Genomic DNA, 27,116 nt, shown 5'->3' with positions numbered 1-27,116 from the left:
GTAAAATTCTTACTAGGTCAGGGAAATGTCTGTCTAAAATAAACATATTTATTTATTTCCCCTCTTTGTCCCAATATGGGGCCCAAATCTTATAGTATAAGTCAAAATCAAACTACAATTATAACAGTGTGTAATACAAAAAAATTTAAATATTGATTTATTCATTTACTTCAGTTATATGCTATCTTTTTTTCGGAGCTGGGCCAAAGGCAACTTTCAAATACACCAAACTAAAAATATTTACAATAAAGTTTTGAAAACAATTCATAGAATCATTAGAAGAGACCACAAGGGCCATCCAGTCCAACACCCTGCTATGCAGGAACTCTCAGCCAAAACATCCCTGACAGATGGCCATTCAACCTCTGTTTAAAGACCTCCAAGAAAGGAGACTCCACCACACTCTGAGGGAGTGTGGTCCATTGTCGAGGAGCTCTTGCTGTCAGGAGTTTCCTCCTAATGTTTAGATTGAATCGCTTTAAAATCCCCACATTAAAACATTATAAAATTGTAAATCACACAAAAGGTTTTTTTAAAAAATTTTTACAAAGACTTGGGGCAAGACACAAATAACTGTTAAGATTTCCCAGTTTGATCATTAATTCTCAGAAATGCCTATACAGTCACCCCTCCTTTTTCACAGGGGATCCGTTCTGGACCCACTCGCAAAAATGGAATTTTGCTTATATTCAAGCCCCATTGGCTTGAATATAGGTGCACGGCTGCAGAAGTGCATGGGTATGTGCCTTGAGCGTGTGGGCCCATTGTTTCCCCCTCCATTCATCCCTCGCACATAAGGAAGGGACATGAGTTTCAGAACCACAAAAATGGAGGGAAGACTGTATACTCAACTATAAGTCCATCTCATATATAAGTCAAGGTCAGGTTGTGAGCCAAAATTATGAATTTTGCCCTGACCTGTGGATAGGGCTCCTTCAGTATTATGGCAAGAGAGACTCTCATTGAGGTTTTTTGCTTCATCATTTTAGCTTTTGTTTCATCCAGATGCTCAAACGAGAGAGGGACTCTTAAACAAACAACAATATCAATCAGTCACCCAGATCTCTTTTTGCTTGTCTTCAGAGAGAAATAAACTCCTCTCCACACCATATGGGGAAATGTGGAAGAGCTGCTATCACATTACCATAGTGACCCGTAAATAAGTTGACCTGGGATTTTGAGGTCAATTTTGGGGCATACATTTTTAGACTTATAGACAAGTACAGTATATACAGCACATCTGACGAAGTTGACTGATAACCACAAAAGCTTGTGCAAAAATATTTTAAATTTTTTTTAAAGTGCTGCTAGATTTCATTCTTCTCCCAGTCCATTTCCCTTTTTATGTTGCAACAAACTAACATCACTACTTCTGTGTTTACGGAAAAGAAATTCTTAATCTGTCAATGAAAAAACAGTATTTTCAAAAAAAAAAAAAAAAAAACTCCTGGGGAGAGTGAAAAGACAGGCCCAATGCCATTGGGCCTATCCTTAAGAAGCAGAGCCCACCCTCCAGTCCATCTGCCTTAGCCCAGGCCTCAGAGGGAGAGAAGAACTGCTTGACCTGATCCCCTTCCCCATTACTATTCCCTTCTCCTTTTGTGTCATGTCTTTTTAGATTGTAAGCCTGAGAGCAGGGAACGGTCTTATTAAAAATAATAATTGTAAGATGCTTTGATAGCCTTTAGGGCTGAAGGGTGGGGTATAAATACCATAATAAATAAATAAATAAAAGATGATTAAACTGGCAAAAGTAGTGAGCTTTGGCAAAGAAACCCAAATAACTTTAACGTAGATTTCATAAAAACAAAAACTTTATAAAGCAGGAGTGGGAAAACCAGCCCTTGAGCTATAGCTCTATCTATCACAGCATCCCTGACTATTAGCCTATCTAGAACTTATTAGACTTGGAGTTCAACAACAACTCGAGAAACACAGGTCCCTCACCCTGCTTTAGGGGAAGACTGGATAAAAATTTAACACATGGGGGGATCTGTTCCGGATCCCCCCTCGTGTAAGGGAAAATGCACGTATGCTCTCGCCCCCTAGGAAACAATGGGGCGCGTACATGCAGTTGCAGCACAGTGCACGCGGGCACACACTCCATTGATTAGATTTGCCATTTGGCTTCCACGTAAGCAGGAAGCCACATATAGTGCACCCGCGTATGGCGCAGCCGCACTGTAAATGAAAAATTATTGATTGTAATCTACTTTCCAGAGCCCCATTAGTTAAATTTGAGGAATTAACTACAAATTTTGAGTGTACAGGTAGTTCACATTTTGTGAAAATAGTCACTCATTTAAAGTATGAATACAAGCAAGACAAAGAACCAATGTTATTAAAATGAACTTACATCAACATGCAGCCAAAGGTCATATTTTTCACAGATGTCAGCTATTTCATCGAGAGGATCAAAAGCTCCCAAGACTGTGGTGCCAGCTGTAGCACTGACAAGAAATGGTGCTGAACCCTGTGGAATGATCCAAAACCAAAGAGAGATTATTTGTACAGTTCAAATTCTCCAGTGAATGTAAAACTAAAAACATTTAGGTTTGGGAATCTAGGACAAGACTAATAGTGTCTATGGTGACACTAGCGAGATCCCACAAGAAAACAGGATTTAAACAAGAGTTAAATTACAAAAAACCCAGAAATACCCAAAGTTTATCACACAACGTCGCTGTTAATGTAAAATAACGTGAAGTTAAACTGAAGTTAAACTGGAGAAAAACTGCAGCTTTTTACTTTCGGGAAATTCCAAAAGTAAAAAAGTGGCATTTTTCTCCTCTTTAACTTCAGTTTAACTTCACGTCATTTCACTTTAGCAGCAATTCGGTGTGATAAACTTCCCGAATGTGCAGTTTCTGCTTAAATTCAAATTTAACTCTCGTTTAAATCCCATTTTCCCACGGGATCTCGCTAGTGTGATAAACTCCTGTTTTATTTACATGATCAAAAATTACAGCAGATCATTCTTTAAAGGCATTGTAGACAAAAACATATTGGGGAAAACTGTGTTTTTCCAGAAAATAAAATACTTTTCCAGTTCCAAAAATTGAAATATTGTTTGCCAATTACCAATGCTCTTTCACAATATTATAGGGTCTGGTCCCACATGCTGCTCTTTCTCTGCAACCTGAAAAGATTTCCATTGTAATAGGGCCAGTCAAAGTCATCTCCCAAACAGTGGGAAATACAATAAAATAAATAATTGACAACTTGTTATCTTTTAATAGTGTAAAAATATCTGAGAAGGCTGATTCATTTTACCTCATGACAAAGTCCTCCTTCCACAACTTTACCCCCATATATTTAAAATTTGCCTACAGGTTGGTCTTCTAATACAGTGTGCCCATGTCATACGTGGGCACGCCTTATGCAGCTTCCAGCATATGCTTTAAGCCGCACCAGAAAAAAACCTGGATGCACCCCACGCCACACCGCAGGCACGAGCCCCATTACTTCTAATGGGGCTCGAGCATACGGGGTTCTTCCCTTACATTGGGGGTGGTGGTCCAGAACGGATCCCCCCATAAGGGAAGGGCCCACTATAATACCTTAAGGAAAGAAGGGTACTCTCATAAATGACATATTATACATTACATTAAATAAATAAATAACTGTATGTAATATTACTGTATTTTTAAACCAAGCTAGCCACTGCTCTGGATTAGGACAGAAACATATGGAGGGAAAGGTTAATCCTTTCCTCCATTATGTTGTTGTTTTTGTGTGCCTTCAAAGTTTTTTTCCAGCTTATGGCAACTCTAACATTAGATTTTCTTGGCATGCTTTGTTCAGAGGAGGTTTGCCATTGCCTTCCCCTGAGGCTGAGAGAATGTGATTTGCCTAGGATCACCCAGTGGGTTTAATGGCTGAGGGGAACTCCAACCCTGGTCTCCAGAGTCATAATCCAACACTCAGACCACTACACCATGCTGGCAGTTCCTATGTTCTCCCTCTGCCAGGTGCAGAAGATATAAAAGCAGAGGCTTGCCTGTTAAGCAGTTAGTTAGGGCCAGGTAGAAGTAAAAATATAGGCTGCACTGCAGAAATAAAGCAGTTTAACACCACTTTAACTGCCATGGCTCTATGCTATGGAAGTCCAGAATTTGTAGTCTTGTGAGGTATTTGGCCTTCTCTAGAGTGTTCTGCTGCCACAGCAAACTATAAAGCTCAGGATTCCATAGCACTAATGAGGCAGGACCAGTCAGGAATGGAGAGATGATAAGGCCAAGAATAGACAGGGACTATAAGTGAGACAGAGAACTTTAGTTTAGCTGAGGATGTGGAAAGAATTCAGGGGAAAGTGTTAACTTCATTTTATTTACAGTGTTTAATTTTACTATATATGGAGCCAACATCTGGCTAGCACTTTAATTTACTTTTTACACCTCACATCTTTAGAGTTTTTATTTTTGACATCACTATCTGGATGTTTTAATTGAAGCATTAATAAGGGGGGCTGCTCACATATTACCACACTTTTCTCAAGAATCAATACTTGTGCGTTTTAAGTGTCACCTGGGCCCAAGAACCAGATTCAGGAAGGGATTTTAAATTTTAAGATTAAGATTAAAAGGGTAAAGTGAATGAGAGCTTTTGGTTAAACTGAACCATGTATGAAGGGATACACTGGATCTATCTCAAAGACAACAAGTGCAAGTATTTTTTTCATATGTTCAAGTCAATTGCCTATTTTCCAGATAACAGTTTCCACCTCTTATATAATATCCAGAATCCTGTTGGCATATTAGACATGTATGTGTTCCCCTATACTTGGATACTTTTGTCAGATGAAATATGTCTGCATTCAATTCAAGGTTATGGAAGTGGAGTTGTTCATGTGCCTTGTTCCTGCAAATGCATATATAGAGATGCATATCTGCATTTGGCTGTGCATTCAGCTGCACAACGTTACGCATTCAACACAATCGCACAATCAATGTGGATGCTACATAACCCTAATGTAGAATCTTGGGCACTAAATTTAGGAAAGTAGGACGACCTTCTGTTGCTCATGGTGCTTAAAGCAGATATTTAGGCCTGTTACAGACAGCCAAAATAAAGCTGCTTCGAGTCACTTTGGAGGTATGGTGTTTCAATGATGCATGCGTCCTAAGAGTCCAGAAGCCACACCAAAGCCACGCTCCAGCCTGGAGCGTGGCTTTGGTGCGACTTCTGGACTCTTAGGACGCATACATCATTGAAACACCATACCTTCACTGTGACTCGAAGCAGCTTTATTTTGGCTGTCTGTAACAGGCCTTAGCCTATTCAATGTGGGTCTCACAAATATATTATGCATAGATACTTTTTACTCCTCCAAAAACCTGTGGTAATATAGTCTTCTACATAGATTGGCTATAGATCTAACAACATACCCCATCTGCAATACACATATGTTGCTTTGAAATTCCTCTCATCACAAAGTAACTTAAGAAATTGTCTCTTCCGAAAAGCCTGAAGCAAAAATACTAAGCAAAGTAACATTTTCCTCCCAAAACAACAGCTGTATGTTTTCATTACACTGAACTATTGATTAAAGTGAGTTTCCAATTATGAACTTAAAATACCAAAACAAAAACACAAAACATCTTTGGTAGCCAGTAGAATAGCCTCATAAATCCCAATAAACTAGATTCTTTCAGTTTTGGTAAGACTTTAAATAGGTTTTTAGCTTAACTTGGTGAGGAAAAGAGAAGGGCAAACTAACTTTCAACCACTTTGTTTTCTTTCTGCCATGCACTTCTGGAGCTAGCTGAAATAATTCCCAAAGATTTCTGCAAAATAATTTTTTATGCTTCAGTAGCACTGACACACACATTTTACAAAAAATGGTGGGAAAATGACAAGACATTCAATGTATTTAGCGTAGATTTAATAACAAGTAAATTGAAAAATATTATTTTCTATGACAGAGGAGGTTATTACGCGGAAGCTTACCTTGGCTAAAATGTGGCTAAATCATTCATAAAGCACAATGGTGTGATCTCCTATCGTGCTTGTTTCCCATCATTAAATCATAATGGAGGTGTCCTGCTCTTCTCCCGTCACCAAAGCATTCACGGAGCAGCCATTTCTTTAATAACGGGAATTTTCATTATTGAAGAAATGGCTGTTCAGCAAATGCTTTGATGATGGGAGAGGAGCAGGATGCCTCCATTATGATTTAATAACTGGAAACAAGAGTGACTGTTGATCACACCGTTGCACTTTATGAACAATTTAGCCACGTTTTAGCCATGGTAAGCCTCTGTGTGATAATTTCCATAGGTTTTTAACCTGTGGTCCGGGTATCCCTAGGCAATGTCTTCACAGGTGGGTCTGCAAAGATCTGAGGGCCTCTATCACTTTGACAGTGTGTGTGGTGGCTACAGCCATGGCAGCTGCAGCAACCAAGATTCTTGGAAGAGTGTATAACAGAAAGAGGCCAGGAGGATATATTAGTAGTACAGGATGGAAGAGCAAGAGTGAGCAGGAGGAACTGAGGGTTGTGGTGTGATTTTCCCTTTCTCCCACATTACTAGAGCCTGAGAGGCAGGGTGACTCTGGCACCAAAAGGGAAAGGATGGAGAAGAGACAGTTTAGCCTGGTGACACACTCAGTATTGGCATTACAGCAACAACCAGGCCCCTCTTCTCCTTTCCAACCCACCCTCTACTGGCTGTTCTACACTTTATCCCTTCCTTTGATGCAGGAAAGTAACTAGATGGAGGGAAGGGTGAAAGAAGCAGGAGGGTGGCTGGATGGGCTCAAGCCTTGAGGTTGGCTGGGTCTGCACATTGCCATTCAATCTGTTCCAACCACAAACTGACAGGAAGAAGCAAGAAGAAAGTTTTCCCTCCTCTTTTGGTGCCTCTGATGGAAGTTTTAACAGATACCATAATAGTTAGTGTTCAGGTATCAGCAACAGCAGCAGCAGCCGCCGCCTCAATATATGCGAACTTGCCATCCATGGATTTAAGCATTCTCAGACAGCAAGCCCCACTGACCCCAATGGCAGCATGCACCATTGGGGAAAACAGACCTTCATGTTTCAGTCCCTTTCAGTGGTGATGGCACCTTGGTTATAGAACATCTTTCCCAGATGTGTTTATCTCTTATTAACATTTAGGACGAAACTACACTCTGCTGAAATACATAGCATGCAGAGAAGCTTCTCCCTCCCTCCCTCCGTCTCTTACAAGTAAATACAGGAAAGTTGATCTCAATCACTGTGGATAGGTAGGGCAGATGTAATTTTTCCCCCACAGTCCACCTTTCTTCTTTTCCCAAGTTTTGTATTTGGCCTCTGCTGGCCCTACTCACACAGAAATGAAAGTACTGTTTTCCTGTTGGAATGGGTGTTGTTTTGGCTGCTGTAGCAGCATCAGATTGATTTCTGAACAAAACCAACTGTCCATACCTCACACTTCAAGTCCTTCACCATGTTGGCTAATGAGGGATAAAAAGGCAGAGACAGCCAGCAGCAGCTCACTAGTGGAGGCTGATCCTAGTGTCACCCAAAGGTGTAAAACCCAAGAATGTCCACCCCTTTGGTTCAGCATTTTGGAGAAACACAAGGACAGGGAGAGCAGTTACATACATAACTTGGGTGAAAGGCAAGATCTGGTACAACAGTGACATCTGTAGTGGGAATGTTGTTTGATTTTATTGTGGTCTCCTCCATAATCCTTGAGAGGCAAGGATTGAGGGCAAGAATATCCAGTACAGTACTGTACATCATGGATTCAACCATCCATCATGGTTAATATATTCCAAAGGGAAAATCTTGATTTTGCCATTTTCTATAAGGGGCATCATTTTACTACTCCACTGTATTTAACAGGACTTCACCATCCACATATTTTGGTATCCCTGGAGGGTCCTGGAACCAAACCAAACCAAACCAAACCCTAGCAGATACCAAGTAATTTGTAAAAACTTTGTCACACGAAAGTAATTAAGGAAGAAAAGTATTCATTTTAGAATAACCAATTTAACAATGCAATCCAATTTATGTCTACTGAGAAATAAGCACCACTGCGTTTAGTGGGATTTTTTGCCAGGGCAGGGCATATCAAATTGCAGTATAAATGAATTGACAGTAGCAATTTGTGCTTTTCAAAGGTAGGTTTTCCACTGTGTGCAATGTGTACACTAGAAAAGTCAGCCATGTGAACCCAAGCCACAGATTGCAAAAACCACTGGTTTTAATTTAAATTTCCAGAATGTACCACCCAGTATGGCCACTAGGCGAATGGGGGAATCTGTGACCTGTAGTTCAAAAGCAACTTTTCCAGACTCCTGCAACTGCATCTACAAAAGTTTGAGAATCTGGGGTACATCTTCCTATGTATCTGCTTTTACACGTTATGTTTCAAAAGATATCATTAATTCCATATTAAAATACAGACACCCATTATTTGACACTTCGCCCATCCTATCCTGCAAACCAAATTTATACCAAGCATGAGTGAGAATACAATGCAATCTGTACAGAAATAGTGACATACATTAGAAACTGCATTCAGCAAAGATACTTACAGACAATGAAATAAGATAAGACAGCCTTTCAAAAGCATATAGTTTTCATTTCATGGAAATTGAGTCATCTTAAACATTGATAAGATATCCACATTTAGGAAAGATTTTTTTAAAAAGAGCACAGAGCAAGAGGCTGCAGTATTGTCTTTACTGCAAAGCAGTATCATATGAAATGAATTTTTTATCAACAGTCCTTTTAAACAGCAAAGAAAATGTTGCTTGTCAATATTTGCTTCCTCCAGAACTAAGAAGCTGATTTATTGATTATGAATAGGCCTCTTTCAGTTCTACTCCACATTTTTCCTATCTGCTCAAACTGAATGTAATGCCCAATAAAAATGGATAGCCATTAAGCTTACACTGTCAATCGTCTACTGGCCTGCTAAAGATAACACACGAGAAATTCCTTAATTTTTTACTACAGTTACAGATGTAATGTTAGTGAGATGAAGAATGAGAAGGATTTAAAACTGCAATGCCAGAATCATTTTTATTGTCAATTTGTGACTGTTTGAAAATAATAAAAAAAATTAAAATTGAAGCTAGAAGAGATTAACTAAAACACTATGGGGTCACTTTACCCATTTTCTCTAAGAATGATAATGAAAAGAAATTTGAGAAAGCTAATCACCAGACATTTATGACTGTCTGAGCAATTTGTAACAAGTAGAGTACACCTAGAATAGCATTTTAATATATGAACTCCTGCTTTAACCTTCAGTCTCCCTTTCCCCATTCACTTTCAAGCAGAAAGACAAAATGGCACCCCTTTCACAGGGCACACATTCATTCTCTCACTCTCTCGCTCTCCCCCTCTCACCTCTTTCCTGGCCCGCAGGACTTGTTTCTCCAGTTCCTCAGGTATCATCTTACCTCTATGGGACACAGATTTAAAACTTTTCAGTTATGTTCAAACAGGTTACACTTACAGCACTACTGCATTTTAAAAGGATCAGCCACTTCAATGGTTACAGTCCCCTTACCTTTCATCGGTTTTGATGAAATACACGTTTTGTGTGCCAATTCCCAAAAACGATGCCGCCTTCTTCACAGAGTAATGACACTACATAAATGCAAGGGATGTGAAACAGTAAATTAAATAAGAAATTAACAATGGACATATCATTAAAAAGATTTCCTTAGGCAAGAAAGTTGCAAATGCTAAATAAAAGAAGAAGAAGTTCAAAAGCCCAACCTCAGGCATGGAACAGCAAAGCAGGTGATCTTTATCCTTGCTCTCCCTCAAAGCAGAAGTGAATATTGAGCTTTTTGGATTTAAATCTAATCAGATTAATGTACATCTCAACTTTCATGACTGTATGGTATTGCTAAAAGAGATTTCAGATTACAGACATAAAACCAAAAAAAAAAGGCATTTAAATCAAAATTCTCACTTTATTCCCATAATGATGGCTTCTGCTTTTAACAGTTTCCTGTATCTACATCAAGTCTTTTTCTTATCCTAAAAATTTATATCCAATTATTAGTTTTCACTTCCTGTACATAAAAGTGATATCAGATTTCACCTAGGATGACAGTCAGTATAAAGTATCTATGTCTGGCTTTATCAACCCATCCAATGGCTAGAAATTATTTTCTAAGGTAAAAGTCTGTGTTCACTAACAGGTTTCTAAAAGTTTTAACATGACAGTCTCCAAGCAAAAATCTGTGGCAGTTGGTCTACCTGGACTAGTAAGTCAGGGTGGCCAGAAAAATAAAAGAGTGCATCTACACTGTAGAAATAATGCAGTTTGACACCATTTTAAGTGCTGTTGCTCCATCCTATGGAATCCTGGGATTTGTAATTTTACAAGATCTTTAGACTTCTCTGCTAAAGCATGCTAGTGCCTCACAAAACTACAAATCCCAGGATGCTGTTGGATGGAGCCATGGCAGTTAAAAGTGATGTCAAACTACATTATTTCTACAGTGTAGATGCATCCAAGCTCAATAACAGGCAGAGTAAACTACTGTATATACTCAACTATAAGTCAGCCTCATGTATAAGTTGAGGGAAGGTTTTAGGGCCAAAATCATGGATTTTGATATGACCCATGGATAAGTCGAGGGTAGAATTTAGGGGACATAAGGCATTAACATCAGATTGGGAAGTGGAGGGGAAAGGGGTGTTGGGTTGTTTCTTTCAGAAATGACTGCCAAGGCAAGAAGAGTGGGGTATCGGGGCTGGTTTTTTTAGGACCTTTATAAGCAATATTACTGCTTGTTGTTGTTAACTGCCCTCCAGTCAATCTCAACCTATTGCAACTGTATTGACTATATATAAGTCAATTCCAGATTTTGGGGTCAATTTTGGGGCAGAAATTTCTTGATTTATAGTTAAGGTATATATGATAATTTCATTTTGTCTTCTTTGTCTTTCCTTGACACTGCACTACATTTCTTCATTATTTAATACAGGTGAGTAGAACCTTTGGTCCTGTAGATATTTTGGATTTAAAATCTCCCAATCCCTTACCATTGACCATGCCAGCTGGGGCTTTTGGGAATCACCATTACAGGGTGACAAAAACAGGTCTGGGACTGTATATAGCCAGGGGTATGTGTTAAAATTCCACAACTGCCTGTCTCATACTGAGGAGGAGAAAGAGAGATGCCTCTACTAGGGTCAACTTCTATAATTGGACATGCTTTTTCCTCAGTCTTCCGGGAATAGGTTGATCTCTTCTCATGTGCTGCAGTCAAAGGTAGAATGAAATGGATGGGTGGCCATGGGATCTTAATACCAGGTTTGCTGAGAAACAAAAGAAGAAGTCACCCAAATCAGAGAAGCTTAAGCAGGATGCCTTGTCCCAGATCCAAATTTGAGGTAGATATTGGGTCTGGGAATACTAAGTCTTGTACAAGCCCTTTATAGGGCAGGGGGAGATGGAATGGGAAGGGTAACTATGGCTGGAATTCTTTTGGACAGTCCCAACCAGAAAATAATGGTGCCCCATTTTCTGGACATCTTAGAGAAGTTGAGAAAAAGCCATAGCTTTAGGAAAATGGATGGTGTCAACTCTAGCTATCTTGCATGCTAATCCCTCTTGCTTCGGAAATGTTTGTCCATCACTCATCTGCATCACCCAATGTTATCTCCTCAGAAAACTGACTTCAAAGTGATCCAAACCAATTTCAAAAGAAGCACTCCCATTTGGCTTTTTCCAAACCATGAATTTTGCCTCAGGTTGAAATTCCCTATAAATGTGCATATCCTCCCTTTGTTTCCTCAGCTTAGTCCAGCAGCAGGCAGCATGCTGTCAGTTTGCTTGACTCTGCTCCTCAACTATTCACTCATCCACCTACAGTGGGAGTTATCTGAATCCTCCATGCCTTCCAGGACCCTCAGCAATTGGATCTGTTCAGGTGCACTATCTCCTTGTAAACTTTATTCTATTCCCAACAAACACCTTTGATTTTCCTTAGTTCTTGTGAGAGTGTGTGGTTGTGTGTTATGTATGATTGGTGATTTCCCCTTTTAAAAATAAAACTCATTACTTGTTTGGAAACCTGCCTCTAGATTCTTAGTGTCTCTGGACTTAGTATACATAGGAATATGGTCCCAAGGCTAAGCAACCCAGCCACTAGGTATTACTATCTTTCAGCTAATTCATAATTCCCCAAAACATAGATTGGTGTTTGAGTGTCCTTTTTGGACAGGTGTACAACCCAGAGACACAGCTCAGGCAAAAGCAAACTGCTCCAGCCTCTCCTAGCTTGTGTGTTCTTCCTCATTAATAGGTTTTGCCATCTTGACTACACCCTGATGTTGCTTGGCCACATATATCCTGCTTTTAATCTGTGATATGTTGGAGGGCATGCTTCCTAAGCTCACTGTCAGTATGCAGCCCAAAACTTGCCACACACAAACAGAGGCAGCCCTTGGGTGGAAACAGATTGCACACACTTCCAGCGGTTCCCAACCTGTGCTCCATGGAGCCCTTAGGGCTCACTGAGTCAAAAAAGTTGGGAACCCCTGGTATAGACAAACGGGGCTTCAGCTGCATGGATGATCTTGTGACGGGGAAAAAAACTTTTGAACTGGCCCCAGCCATTGTAACTTCATATAAATAACAGCATGTGTGGAATCAATCACACATATTCTAACACTCATCTCTGACTTAGCAGCAAATCTTGAAAGGCACTGCATGATTTAATAGAGTTCCAGAATGTTCAGCATGTGGCAAGAAAAACCTACAAGAAATGACTAATTTTAGTAGACTAATAAATATATTTCTGCACTTTAGGAAATGAACAAGAAACTTGAGTATATTCTTAGTGTTTTTAAAGGATTAAATTAATTTATTTGATGACAACTCTGGAGTGGAAAAGTCTTAAATTGTTTCTTTGCATATAGTAGGTGAAACCATATGGTTAATTAAGTCCGTTTCTTTCCAAAGAGCTCACAAAAATGCCATTGTGGAGGAATAAAATTATTAAACATCTACAGTACTTTAATGTGTAGGTATGAATATATTAAGGATATTCAAGCCTGTCACACTTTTTTTAATTAAATGGATCACCTCAAAAGGTCACACACCCCTTTTTACAAGACAGTAAATACACAGGATATACTATCACAAGCATCAGCCAATCTTTTTGAACATGACACATTCGCAAAGCCTTTAGAATTCATTCACTTAGATTACAGTGTGAATAATAACATACATAGGCAGATAATTAATCTTCTGTTACATTGAGTTACATCAATAATGGGATATGTGTGCAGAGCTACAACATACCATTCACTAGAGATTTGGACACTGGCAGCAGAGTTTCATTTGAATTACAAGTGATTCCTACAAAATAGCTCCTTATTAGTACGCTAACAGGCACCTATTAAACTCAGCTGAAAAGAGTGTGACATTGAATTATTGGGGAAAATGTCAAACCTCTCAGGGCTCAGAAAACAATAGCTCAGCAAATTCTACAAGATGGCAAACAAAGGCAAAGCACAGAAACATAGTTCCTGTTATGAGCTGGATATGAACTGCAAAAAATTAAAAGGGTCCAAGATCCTCGTCTGACTTTGGCTTATTTTTACACATCACAGCGCAGACATCATGTAGTTAGCACAAAACCAAAAGTGGAGGTCACATGTATGAAGAAGGGAAGAGCACAAAGGAAGAGGTGTGGAGTGTGCAACCCATGGCTAAAGGAGTCGTACCAATTAAGACATGGAGAAATCCAGTAATTCTTTTGAGACTGAGGTCTAATCTGAGCTACAGAATTAATGCAGTTTGACACCGTTTTAACTGCCATGGCTCAATACTATGGAATTCTGGGATTTGTATTTTTGTGAAATATTTAGCCTTCTCTGCCAGAGAGCTCTGGTGCCACAACAAACTACAGTCCCCAGAATTCCATAGCACTGGACCATGTTAGTTAAAACAGTGTCAAACTGCATTATTTCTGCAGTGCTGATTAGACCTCAATGGGAAGAACAAATTTCTAGCATAAGCTTTTGTCCATGAATCTCAAAGGTACCAGAAATTTTGTCCAGTTATTTTCAAAGGTGCTACGGGATTCACTTCTGTCATGGGTGAGCAACTGTGCAAGTCTGATGGCTGTATTAACACCCCAGGAAACCTTGAAGAGCTACCCCACTCCATCCACTGCACACATACACCCCAAAAAACATTTTGTTGCGATATATTCCCAGTACCTCTGGAGACATTTATTTTTCATGTTTTAAGGCAGGGATAGGCAACCTTTTTGAGCCGGGGGCCGGGTTGCTGTCCCTCAGGCGACTGGGGGGCCGAAGCCGGGGGGTGGAGCTTCAACCCTCTGGGGCGGCGCCACATGCCAGGGGTGGAGCTTCCACCCTCCGGGGCGGGGCCGCGTGCCGGGGGTGGAGCTTCCACCCTCCGGGGCAGGGCCGCGTGCCGGTGGGTGGAATTTCCACCCTCCAGGGGTGGGGCTGCATGCCGGGGGCGGAGCTTCCACCCTCCGGGGGCCAGGCCTCCCCATCTTTGCTGGCCCCTGACAGGGCCCCAGGCCCCATCAGAGACCGGCAAAAAAGCTGGTGGGGGCCGCCAGCGCTGGAGGGCCCCCTGGAGGGCCCCAGCGACGGCACTGGGCCTCCCAGAGGCCCCCTGCCACCATCTGAGCCCTCATGGAGGGCCCCAGCGACAGCAAAGCGCCCCCCAGAGGCCCCCTGCCGCCCTCGGAGCCCTCCTGGAGGGCCCCAGAGACGGCAGCGGGCCCCCCAGAGGCCCCCTGCCGCCCTCGGAGCCCTCCTGGAGGGCCCCAGAGACGGCAGCGGGCCTCCTAGAGGCCTGCCGCCGCTGCCGCCACGGCAGCCCGTCGCTGCTTTTTGCCGCTCTGGGCGCCGCCATTTTGGGAGAAAAAATGGCGGCGCCCATAGCCCTAGAGGCTGCTCTGGGCGCCGCCATTTTTTCGCCCAAAATGGCAGGGAAGGTCGCGCAAGACTTCGCCGCCATTTTGCTGCCCAAAATGGCGGCGCCCAGAGTGGCGAAAAGCTGTGACGGGTGGCGGCAGCGGCAACAGCAGTCAGGGGCTGGTTGGCAGGCCTCTGCAGGCCGCATCCGGCCCGCGGGCCGGAGGTTGCCGACCCCTGTTATAAGGTATTCTGGGGCATTTTAAGGCCAGGAGAAACCTTTATTTTAACAACAGGACTTCCTCTTTCAAAACAAGGCTTCTCTTGGCCCCAAATTGACTCAAGGGGACAAAATGACCTCGAACCTCCCTGAGGAACTGGAGGCAACAAAAAACGCCCTGTGGGCCATAAGCTGCAATTTACCCACCTCTGCTTTATGTCTTTTTATGCTAAAACAGTCTAAAATGTCTATTGCTCTGAATACTGATTTTTCATTATATCTGAATGTAGGCTAAGTCACTAATATTTATGGACCAAACAAAGGGAAAGAGACACTCCTGTTATTTATTATAAACTGAAGTGGACAATCAAAAATGCTTTGCCATGCAAAATATAAATTGCCATTTACATTGAGTCATCAATGTGCAGATTGCTCCACCTAAGGCAAGCAAAACTGCAAATCCTAGGCAACTATTTCAATTTATTTCAGGACCAGATTGTTTGCTCATAATCCAGTCCAGAAGTAAACTGAAATAGCAACTAACAACAACTAACAGTTGTAACTAACAACTGTAAGCAGGTCTCATTGCTTTTAGGGAGGTGATGTTTTTCATTATCAGTTCAGTAAATATTAACCATCAAGAAAAGAAAGTTGCTTCAAATGCAAAGCATATGTTTTGATTCTATCATTACCATTTTTAAAAAAACAACAACTGTGAAATGAGTCTAAAATAATTCTGTTTTAATTTAAAACAGCATCACTTACTCCACAGTGAGTAAAAAATGCAAAAAAAACAACAACACACATTTCATGTAATCCTCTCACTGTAAGAAAGCCACTTGCCAGTGAGAGGACTACAACAAGAAAGAAAGAGGCTTATGCAGGAAAATGTACGGAAAGGATGAAAGGAAAAACTATGAAGCAGCGCTGACTGATGGACTGAATCAGAGGAGTGGTACTTGTCCCTGAAACGAGGAGGTACTACCCCAGTTAGTTCATGAGCTATCCATACTATGAAGTATTTTCTTGGTATTGACTGGACTAGCAACCAAACAATATGGGAGAGTGATACTGAAGAACTAGAAAGGACCAATAGGTGAAGCAACAGCTGGTAGAAGCACATACACTACAGGAAAGCCAAGTAGTTGACAGAGGGACAATCCCTAGATAGAACTTCACATGATTTTTATAAATCTTGATAATTTAGTTCAGTCTTGATTCATATTCCCAGAGATCAAAATTGCCAGTCTAACCACTCAATAAACTGTGAATTTCTTTGGGGTTGGTTCTTCGACTGATTGGTTCTGGAATATAGTTTGGGTTCTAGTTTTATGTCTCTAAACTGCAGATTTGTCTTTTTGTGCCAATAATAACAATGTTTTTGCTGGACATTTCACAAAAATATTATTACAATAATAAGAGAGAAAAATCCATTACCTCATCAGATGTAAACAGAACCAGTGGAGGCAACCCTGAAAGCCCAGTTTCCTTTATCTCAGGGCAGTATTTGTATCTTGCCAAGTTCATTGCATACATGTTAGAAACAGAGCCACCTGGAGGGGGGAGAACAATAATACACAAACTGTAAATTCAGATTTCCTAACTTTAATTAAAGAAGGGCCCAATGTTTTAGCTTAGACGTTGGCCCACTGAAATTGTCCTGAACTGGCAAAGAGTTGCTTAGGCAAAACAAAAACACTTCAAGATATTGTTTCCACCAAGTTTTCCAAAAGACAAAAACTTTCCACAGTGAGTTAAAATGTTTTAAATTCCATTTTAAATGGAAACAAATATATAGGGATGTTTGGATTCAGTAGCACCCATACAGTTACAGATTCCTGTATGGTGGATCACATGTCCACAAGCAATATATTTGGATCCTGGGGTGCAAGAAATAGGAAACATCATTCCTCATACTCTCCTACTGTTCACAGAATTGAAGGAACAAGCTGAAGCTGTGAAATATAAATAGCTTCCTTTTCACTGTAAACAATATGTTGCCCAAGGAGGAAGAGTAGCTGTCCAAAGATGAGCAGGTGCTATCTAGATATTGTCTAAAGACACTACAGTCAAAACAAGCTTCAAACAGGATTCAAAGCAAGAACTGATACTAGTACATACTAATACATGTTACTAGCAGACTTAAATTAGAAGGGATATGAGAAGAATAAATAACAAGACCATCTTACCTGGATTAAATATGCCATCACCTTCTTCCCAACCAAGGAATTCAATCATCTTCTTTATGACTGCTTCTTCCACTAACAAAAACACTGGGGACACTTCATAGGTATACCTGAATAGATAGATATGACATAGAAAGCAACTATCTGAGCAATGCTACGTATTATCAAGTGAACTGAAACTGAATGAAAAGGCAAGTGGAGAAGAGAGCAATAGGAGTACTTCATATGTGGTGGCAGTGCCAGGACTAGTAAAGGTCCTCACAGCCTGCCTGAGACCCATGACTGTCATGGCTGATATGAAGTCTTAGGCTACCCCTGACATGGCAGTTTTAGTGAAGATGTTGAAGTCTCAGGCTGAGAGGAAACCCCAGCTCAGGAAAGGAAACTGTTGAGAAGCAGGGTGGGAGCAGACCAACACAAGGTCTATTCTGTTCTGTTCAGTTATTATGTCCACAATTGAAATTCAGCAAGGCAAGCCTACCTGACTGTGGGGATTATCACATGGCAAGTAAGGATGGGAACAAAGTGATTTGCTCCCATCCTTATCCCATCTCATTCACACGATTGGGAGAAAGATTATCACACCCTGCGCATTTATCCCATTCTTCTCCCATCTGTGAAGTGTAATGGACCTGTCATTTGGTATTAGCAAGCGTTTCCCATGTGATAATCTTTCCCCTGATGGCATGAATGAGACAGGATAAGGTTGGGAGCAATCTCCTATGTGAAAAGGGTGCATACAAAGGGAAAGACAGGGAGTTCTCTGCATAGGCCAAAATTTATCTTATAAGGAAAGAAGGAAAAGAAAAGAAGAACTAAAAAACAGATTAGAACAGAATGTGCCTGTCTAATCGAGTTTAAGATAAAAGAGTTCCTTCTGCACCTTTACTTTAATGTTTAAAAAGAATTTACAATAGGGCAAGGCAAGCTTAATTTATCCAGCATTCATCACTGTTGTTAATAAGCATAGAAATCTACAGGAAGTAGGATATGTCACACTGAAACAGCATTCAAGACTTAGCAGCATGATTTAAACAAACAAAAAAAAATACACTTACACACTTGGGTTTAATGCTTCTGTAGTGAAACGTGCTGCTAAAGAATAATAATCAATTCCAGCATACAGCTGATTAAAAAATCTTCGATGATCTGTAAATAATAATAAAAAGACATATATCCTATTAGAATGCAGACGTATTAAAAAGAAGTGCCCTGATAGAACATTTCCTTCCCCCTTCTTGATCACTGCCAAAAGACATGATGTCAAAAGCTTAAAAAACTGGGACAAGGAGGTCAAGCCCTATGATCATCCACAGGAAAAAGAGTATTCTATGGATCATTTGGAGCCTCTCCTCTATAGATAGGTGCCCTCCTCTACATGCTACACCACCCGTCTTGTCCAGATCTTGTATTGGACAAGAAAGAGATGGAGTGCTAAAAAGAGGGAGGGATGAATTCCCAATTTAGGAGCCACAGTTTTAAGCAGGTCTCCCCAAGATATATTTATTCACAGACACCCTGGAGATTATCACATGGAAGGCAGGATAGGGACGGGATCGCTCTCCCATCTTTATCCCACCCATGACCCAAGCGAAAGTCATTGAGCAAATCACTTTCATACTGCAGCCGGCTGAAAAGTGCTTCCAATCAAGATACCACAGGGTGGCTATACAATACTTATAGTGGTGTCAAACTACATTATTTCTACAGTGTAGATGCACCTTATGGGAAATATATAATTATAATATATGGCCAGATGCATTTGGCTCAGGGGAAACAATACTTTAGTGACTAACCTCAAAACATTTGGCTTTTTTTATTATTTCATTACTCCTAACATCCAATAAACATACTGGCTACAACAATAACTGGTTATTTTGAGAGACCTGGCATCTCTGGAAATTTATTTTGGGGATTTATATATTGACCTTCATTTGATTACAAAAGAGAGAGATACCAAATGTATTTCCTACATTTTTAACCTTTCCAACAGCTCTCTTTAGAGAGAGAAAAGAAACTTCGAGAAAGGAAGAATAATTAAAATCATATCACAGTCTGTTATCTTACATGGGAATAGCTTCAGGTGCTTACACAATAGATAAAAGAGCATCAATAATGAAGAAGGTTATATTAAAGCAATCTAGCCATTCTGTGATAAAAAAAAATGGGTTGAATCAGATCCAAAGCTACCATCTTGACCAATTTTAAGACATTCTGCAGGATGCTTAAAACACCATTACAGATTAGGGAGTTTTACTGCAAAAGCTTTTGTAAATATTGATCAATATATATTGTATTCTCATTCTGGACATTTGGCTCTCATGGTCTTTTCTATTTTTTTTTAAAAAAAACAACCCAAAGACTGGTGCATAAAACTATAGTTAAAACTTAAGCAATCAATTAAAATTTTATTTTCACATGAAGTTGCCCAATAAGTATTTTGCTAATATAAGTATTAGCATGCAGAGGAAAATCCCATTTATGCTACCTATGAGCTCTCAGGAGATCCCTATACATCTTTCCCAGATCTTTATAGCATTTTTATTTTCTTTCTGAAATCCGAATGCATTCTTGGTGTATTATTTCTTGTGAAGACACATACTTTTACCTCTGTGTCCATTGCCTGAGGGGATGCCTCTGCTTATAATTTTACATTTGGGCAACAAGATTTGTTCTAGTTGCTCACAAGTTCTAGCAACTAAAAGATGACATGCTGACTCCTTTTTTGTAGTGTGATTTCACACTAAGTATAGTCAGTTACATCTTGCAACCTGACAGACAAGTACCTGGTTCAAGACATATTTTATATATTTGACTATAAGTCAACCTCATGTATACAGTAAGTTTTTCTTGTCTTCATTCCCATTGCTAAAAGTAGATAATGTTTTTCACCTTTCCTGGCCTATAATTTTCAGTTTTAATTACACAAGAAACCTATTTGACACTAATGTGAATAAACTCAGCAGTATCTTCTGTTTTTATAAGCAGCAAATTAGGCAGAAAATTTGGGGCTGGAGATAAACTATCTCTAATGTATATTCATTTGACCCTGTGCCTTTATAATTCTGTCTTCAGTTACCATTCTCAACAATTTCAATAAAAATTTCCTTGGAGACATTCAAAATTGGAAACAAGTACTCCCACATTTCTGTACTTCTGTTAATATTGCAAAAAGTCAGGGTTACTTGATATTAATTGATTTGCATGTTATTCTTGCCATTGCTTATGCTGTTCACTCTACGCTGAGTTTGAAAAAGCTCTATCTGTCAAAAAAGCTCTATCTGTCAATGAGTTCTCTTTCCTACCCCTATGTCTAGCTATCAATGGGAAGGTGTAGGAAAACTCATTATATGGTAGCCTCATTATATAATTCATGCAAATATATGTGTATGACCCTGAGAACCAGTGTTAAGGCTGGATACTCTCCTTCATTCCTCTCTCCCCTCAAACACAATGATTTCACCACGTAAGTTCTTGTTTTGGTTATTTCAGACCTTGTTACAAACAGAACATGAAAGTCTGTTTAATGGTTGTTGAATATTCTGAATCACAAGTTAGAAGGGAGGACTAAAAGGTGGTAAGGGTCCTGGTGCTTATTTCAAGTTTCAAAAACCATAGTTTACTAAGCCAGAAATAGGTCTTTATCTAGACATGCCTCATGAAGCTTCCTTATGAGACATAATTTTATGTATTTATGTATTTATTATATTTATATCCTACCCCTTTCCCAAAACCAGGACTCAGAGTGGCTTACAAAATTAAAAACAGTACAATTAAAAATATAGAAAAATGTTATACTAAAACAGAATTACAGTCCACCCTCTCCATATGCGGGGAATCCGTTTAAGACACCCCGTGTATGAGGAAAAGAGCGTATGCTCAAGCCCCATAGAAAATAATGGGGCGCGTGCTCGCAGCGGTGCACAGGGCGCACAGCGCAGGTACATGCCCTATTATTTCTTCCGGGGCTTGCCTTCCACGTAAGCTCAAAGCTGCAGAAGGCAAGCCCGCCTATAAGGAGGGCTGACTGTACTGTATATACTCATGTATAAGTCTAGAAGTTTTAGTCTAAAAATTGACCACAAAAACCTAGGTCGACTTATCCACGAGTCAATGTTAAGTATTGTACTTAAACTCTTATTTTAAAAGGGAACCATCCCTTGGTGAAAGACAACATCATAATTTGTCACAGAAGCACTGACTCCCATCTATTCTCTCATCCATCCAGCCTTTAGTATGAGCACAAACAGTTATGCCTGCTAGAATTTTGCAAGTTCTTTGGAATTGTTTTTCTTTGCTTCATCCTTTCGATCCTTTGTTACATTCCCCTAAGTTTTACCCTCGGCTTATCCTCGGGCAATATAAAAATCCATAATTTTGGCCCCCAAACCTGCCCTTGACTTATACATGAGGTCGACTTATAGTCAAGTAGATATGGTAAACCACTACAATATTAAAACAGATTGTATAAAAAGATTAAAATATAGTTTAAAAGATAAAAGTGTTTAAATACATTTAAAAGAATACAACACCCAGCCCATTCTTTAAAAACCTTCTGTTTCAAATGCCTGTTTGAACAGTAAGGTCTGAGCCTCCCAGGAGAAGGACACCAAAGAGGGGGCAATTCTGGCCTCCCTGGGAAGGGAGTTCCAGAGTCTAGGGACAGCCATGGAAAAGTTCCTCTCTTGTGTCTCCACATTTGCTTGGCGACTAAAATTGCCATCTACACTGTCCTAGGATAAAAGTAAGAAAAACCCCAAACCACTAAAGGTTTCTTGGTGAAACATCATAGTATTTGGTGGATTAAAACTAGATATACAGAGCTATGATTCTTACTGGTTTTGACACTGAATTTTATAACATCCCGACAAAACTGCAAGAGTTTCTGATGGTTCTCTCCAGTGTCTTTCAATTCCAAATCAAGAAGAGTCTTCAGCTTTTCAGGAGGGTGCCATTCACACACCTAATGATGAGGAGAAAAATAACGTCTGTAGAACAAAATACTTTTGAGGATGGCAAATATTAAACTGGACCAGAACATTTCAAAATCTGAACTTCGAAAAAATGAAAATGGTTGGTTTGATGTGTCAGAATTTTTATATCAAACTGAGAGACCATACCCATCTTTTCTTTACATCTCTGCTAAAACAAAGTGCTTTAAAAATTGTCTTCTAGATTAAAAGAAAATTGAAACAGATTTGAAATATTGCACTGAATGATATATATATTTTTTAAATTAATAAATCAGATTCTATATGTTCAGAGGTGGAATCTCAACATGACATGCAAGCAATGTTTTATTACAGATTCTTCAACCATCATTATCATATGGAACTTGTGTCGCCTACATCTCTCCATACTGATTCTTCCAGTGCACAGTTGCACAGAGGATAAATTGCTAACTTAAATAGAGTTTAAAAAACCCCACAAAAATGCATGCCAATTTTTATCTTTGAATAGACCACATAACCAGTAGAAGAAAATGGGATGCCAGATGAGCACAATAAAATTCAAGTGTCAAGTGTCAATTACATATTTAAAAAAGTACTGCATCTTTCTACCTTTTCTGTGACATCAGCAGATTTCTTTATCACTTCCTCCATAATGATCTTAGTGGCTTCTTCCACAAACTTCTCTCCTGCTTCTGAGTCTGCAACTGGGCCATTTAAAATTACACCATCCACTAAGATTGCGTTCTTCCTTCTTTGAGATGTTTCACACTGGTTATTGGTTTCAGCTGTAAATGATGGATGATAAAAAGATAATAGTATCATGCACAGAATTCTAAAAAGTAAAATGTCACACTTATGTCTATATGGAAAGAAAGACATATAGAAATGCAAAGTGGCAGAACACTGTGTCAGGAAAATAACAGCCTTGTTAAGTATTCACTGGGTATCTAGAAAAATATATTCACAGGAGGAGTTTGTAGATTACTTTTAAAGCACTAGCAAATAGCTAGGGTAACAAAGTAGAAAGACAAGAAAAATACATACACACACACACACATACACACACATAGAGAAATCTTTAAATTGTTTCAAAATTCAAAAAGGCTGGATGGATGAGAGAATAGTAGGGGGAAAGTGTGCTTCCTGCTAGCCACTGGTAGTGCCAGGACACTAACCAATGCCCATTACACCCCTACAACCACAGGTGGCTGTTTTATAAGGATCTTTAGTACTTTGAACAACATAGCAGGAAGCTTAAATCAAGAGAGACGTTGCTTAAAGAAAGCAAATACCTTAACTGGTTTCCTTATATGTAACTTAATGATATATTTAATCAAGATGAGAGAAATGCAACAACAGAGGTTGAAGAAAATAAATTTTGGTCCAAAACCCACTGCAGAAATAATCCAGTTTGAGACCACTTTAACTGCCCTGGCTCCGTGCTAGGGAATCTCGGGAACTGTCATTTTATAAGACATTTAGCCTTTTCTATCAGAGCTCTGGTGCCACAATAAACTACAATTCCCAGAATTCCCTATCATTGAGCCAGGGCAGTTAAAGCTGATCCAAAATGGATTATTTCTGCAGTGGGTTTTGGACCTTTATCAGAGCTATGCAAAGATGATGAACATGCAATTTAAAAAGTGGCTTTTGAAATCAGAGACAGAAAATAAGTCTGTAAAAAAGTACATGATAAAGGAGAGGGGGCAAAATGTTAGGCATATTATTAAAATGGATGTATGGCCAAAACAACAGCAACAAAATGTGGTCCAAAGATATAAAATTTATTTTGAGCAGTATTTTAAAAGATAACAGGTATATGGGAATGTAATAGAGCTAAATAAATAAATAAATACTGAAGGCGAATAAACATTGAAATTCAAAAGTTGAAGTTAGATCCTACAGTTTACCAATTGGGAATGATTAACTAAAAAATAGAATGAAACTATGGAAAAATAGTCTTCTGTATGATAATAATGGCAAGGATTATCTTCACAAAAAATGGAAGAGCAAATAAGAACTAATTATCCCTAGGGGGTCCTGGGACCAAATCCCAGCAGATATCAAGGGCCCACTGTATTTTTTGTATGTTTTTTGAGTGTATATCATTTTGATTTTGATTGTATATTGGATAATCTCTTATGGTCAACAAACTAATGTCTGCAGCTGCATGCACCTCATTCAGTCCTACTTCAGTTTCTCTCAGTAGCACAAACAACAAATTAGAAATGGTTTGCTTCAAGGGTTATCCAAACAGAGGCTCTTTTCTCATTGTTTCCTAAAAGCTACAATTTGTACACCTAACATAAACCCCTGTAAACCAGGAGCCCTGAGTCGGCTGACATGCTGAACAAATCATTTCTGGTTTGTTTAGCTGCTTGTTCTTGTGAAAGAATTCAAACTTACCATTCTATGAAAGCACAGTCCTTGAATAACTCACTTCATGTCAACTTACACTGGGACATGATGCTCTGTGGATTTGTTTCTTCCATCACAAGGCAATGCAGTTTAATTTGGCTCCTTTTGACATGCTTTGCATGGCACAATGTTTAAATCTGTCACCAGAGCTGACAGTACAGCTTTCTAAGAGACTCACCTACACTCTGCTTGCAAAAAGGTCTAGGGTCTCATACAGCTTAGAAAAATACAACAAAAATCCAAAATCCACAAGTGATACAAAACAGTGGAGGGGTATCAATACATGTGGGGACAAAGGATAATAGAATACAGGCAACATGTTTTTTCCAGATGTAATAGTAGCAAGACTTCTTGAGAAATTCAATGCTCTCATATAGGTCTCATATAGGTCAGAGTTTGCCTGGGTCTCAATGGAAATTTTATTGCCTGTGCTTTGCTGGCCTCTGCCTGCATTGAGATCCCTCCAGACTGTCTCAACTGACAACAGAAGTAACATTTGAGACAAAATGTACTCCTGTGATTCTAACATTATCACTTTCTTCTCCTGCATGTTTTTAAACATTTTTGCCTGATGAAGAAGCCAGTGAAGCTTTAAAATCTTGCAGGATGTCTTTTGTGTACACAGGATAGAAACAGAAATCAAAAGAAGCCACCACAACTGTATTGCTTTACTTTTATTGCTTTTATTTCCAGTCACTTCATGGCCACATGGTAGGTATGTGACCCAGCTTTTCTGTTTGCACAGATCCTCCATTTATATCACTAAAGTAAGATACTGACTTGAGACTATAACACCATCAATTTCCTTCCCCTGCATGTTTTCTTACCATCTTTGCTAGACAAAGAAGCTGGTGGCTTTGACTGGTCTAATAAAGGTTTCACCACAATGTGTGGTTTCGACTTTGTTTTATGGTCAACAGGGTTATACATCCAGTATTTTTCCAGTAATGGTACTGATGCTCAAAGTGGTTTATCTTGAATCCTTTGGTATCATTTAACTGCTGGGACAGCGCCAGAAGATGGTGTAGGGGAAGCTGCTGTTTCAGGAAGAAACCCTCCCTGGGAGAAAATATAGCACCAGGCTCCTCAGTTACTGCCAGAGCCAGAGGTGCTTCATTCAACCTTCAGCTGCAACCCCAGCTAGGACTGATGCTGCAATCCATTTTGCCCATGAATCATCTTGCCTCCTCCATAGTGTTCAACCGCTTGGAAAAGATGTGCAGTGATAGCTCTCCAGGGGATGCCACAGTGAGACAAGTATTGCCCCTGGGTGGATCTAAGCAAGTAACAGTGATAGCTTGCTGACTGTGTGTGTGTGCATTATTTGTATTTTTTATGCTCTGTTGAATTATTACTTGGTCAAGGACAGTACCAATTTACCTTCTGTCATCCCACTTTTTCAGCTGCATTTAAAATGTTCCTGTTTCTTTTATCTTTTTCCCCATTTCCTCTGGGAAATATGGGAGGAGAACCTTCCTTTCCCTGTAGACCCCCCCCCCCGGGGGGGGGGAATAAACTGCTGCAGCCCCTCATAGCTCTCATTAATAACTTTCCCATCTCAACCACACTCTGATATTGTTTGATCACACGTGTCTTGCCTTTTCCCCAGTTTGGGAAGTGGCTCATAAAAGTTCCAACAAACACAGCTAAATATTCACCTCATACAAAGGTGAATGTAATGAAGATATCAGTAAAATTAAAACCAATTAAAAACATAACCAAAGAAGACAACAAAGAGACACATTAGGTAAGGCCTGTTCCCCTTCAGCAATCATTCTTCATAGGCTTGCTGGGAAATAGGTCTTCTCCTGCCTGGGAAAAGATGGTGAAGATGACAGCAGTGTAAGTATTACTGGAAGAAAGTTCCTGGAAGCAGCCACCAAGAAGGCCCTTTTCCTGTGTTCCCACCAGATGTACCTGTGAAAGTGGTGGAACAGAAAGGCAGGCCTTCCCAGAAGATCTCAAAACGTAAGCAGACAGAAATGAGAGAATATAGCTCAGATACTGTGGACAAGTGCTGTATCAATTTGAGGGTATGAGGCAGTGATAAACTATTGTTTCATTTTGGATAAAGAAGATTATCACACAAGGTAAAAAGTGTTAAAGAAGTTTATTGTTACCGTCATTCTTGTGTGATTGGGGAAAAGATTTTCACACTACATCCTCCTATTATTCTTGTAATGTCCTTGAAGCATTGTGCTATTGGAATAACCCATTAACGATTAAAAAAAAAGTGTGAACGGCTTGGCGATCACAATTCAATTGCGCTATTGCAGAACGTATGAAAAGCAATCACGATTCAATAGCAATATACAGACAATTTGTGACTCAATCCAGGTATTCCCCCCAGAGTACAGTTTGGCAGAAACGCTTCCTGTGTCACACAGGAGGGTTAAGTAAGCAGTGAGTGATTAACCGATTTCCCACCCCTTCACAATTCCTATCCTAAACAGGTGTCTTCTGAGGTT

The 27,116-nt window shown here is 39.7% G+C and overlaps 1 protein-coding gene across 1 annotated transcript in view; it reads right to left on the bottom strand.

The window, feature by feature from the left end:
- The window catches only part of GADL1 (GAD like acidic amino acid decarboxylase 1), a 114,318-nt gene that overhangs the window by 62,045 nt on the left and 25,157 nt on the right, over positions 1–27,116 (bottom strand). Inside the window, exons 2-9 of the mRNA XM_089532892.1 lie at positions 22,840–23,015; positions 22,115–22,241; positions 18,337–18,427; positions 17,282–17,388; positions 16,530–16,645; positions 9,516–9,595; positions 9,353–9,407; positions 2,357–2,473 (exon numbers count right to left, since the gene is read on the bottom strand). Coding sequence (XP_089389018.1) covers positions 2,357–2,473; positions 9,353–9,407; positions 9,516–9,595; positions 16,530–16,645; positions 17,282–17,388; positions 18,337–18,427; positions 22,115–22,241; positions 22,840–23,015 — 869 coding nt within the window. The remainder of the gene's footprint in view (positions 1–2,356; positions 2,474–9,352; positions 9,408–9,515; positions 9,596–16,529; positions 16,646–17,281; positions 17,389–18,336; positions 18,428–22,114; positions 22,242–22,839; positions 23,016–27,116) is intronic.

This window comes from Sceloporus occidentalis, unplaced genomic scaffold (assembly GCF_023333645.1).
Source record: "Sceloporus occidentalis isolate IW3139 unplaced genomic scaffold, rSceOcc1.0.p SCAF_7, whole genome shotgun sequence".
NCBI lineage: Eukaryota > Metazoa > Chordata > Lepidosauria > Squamata > Phrynosomatidae > Sceloporus > Sceloporus occidentalis.
The sequence above is the reverse complement of the archived record's forward strand: the minus strand, read 5'-3'. Positions and strand labels throughout refer to the sequence as shown.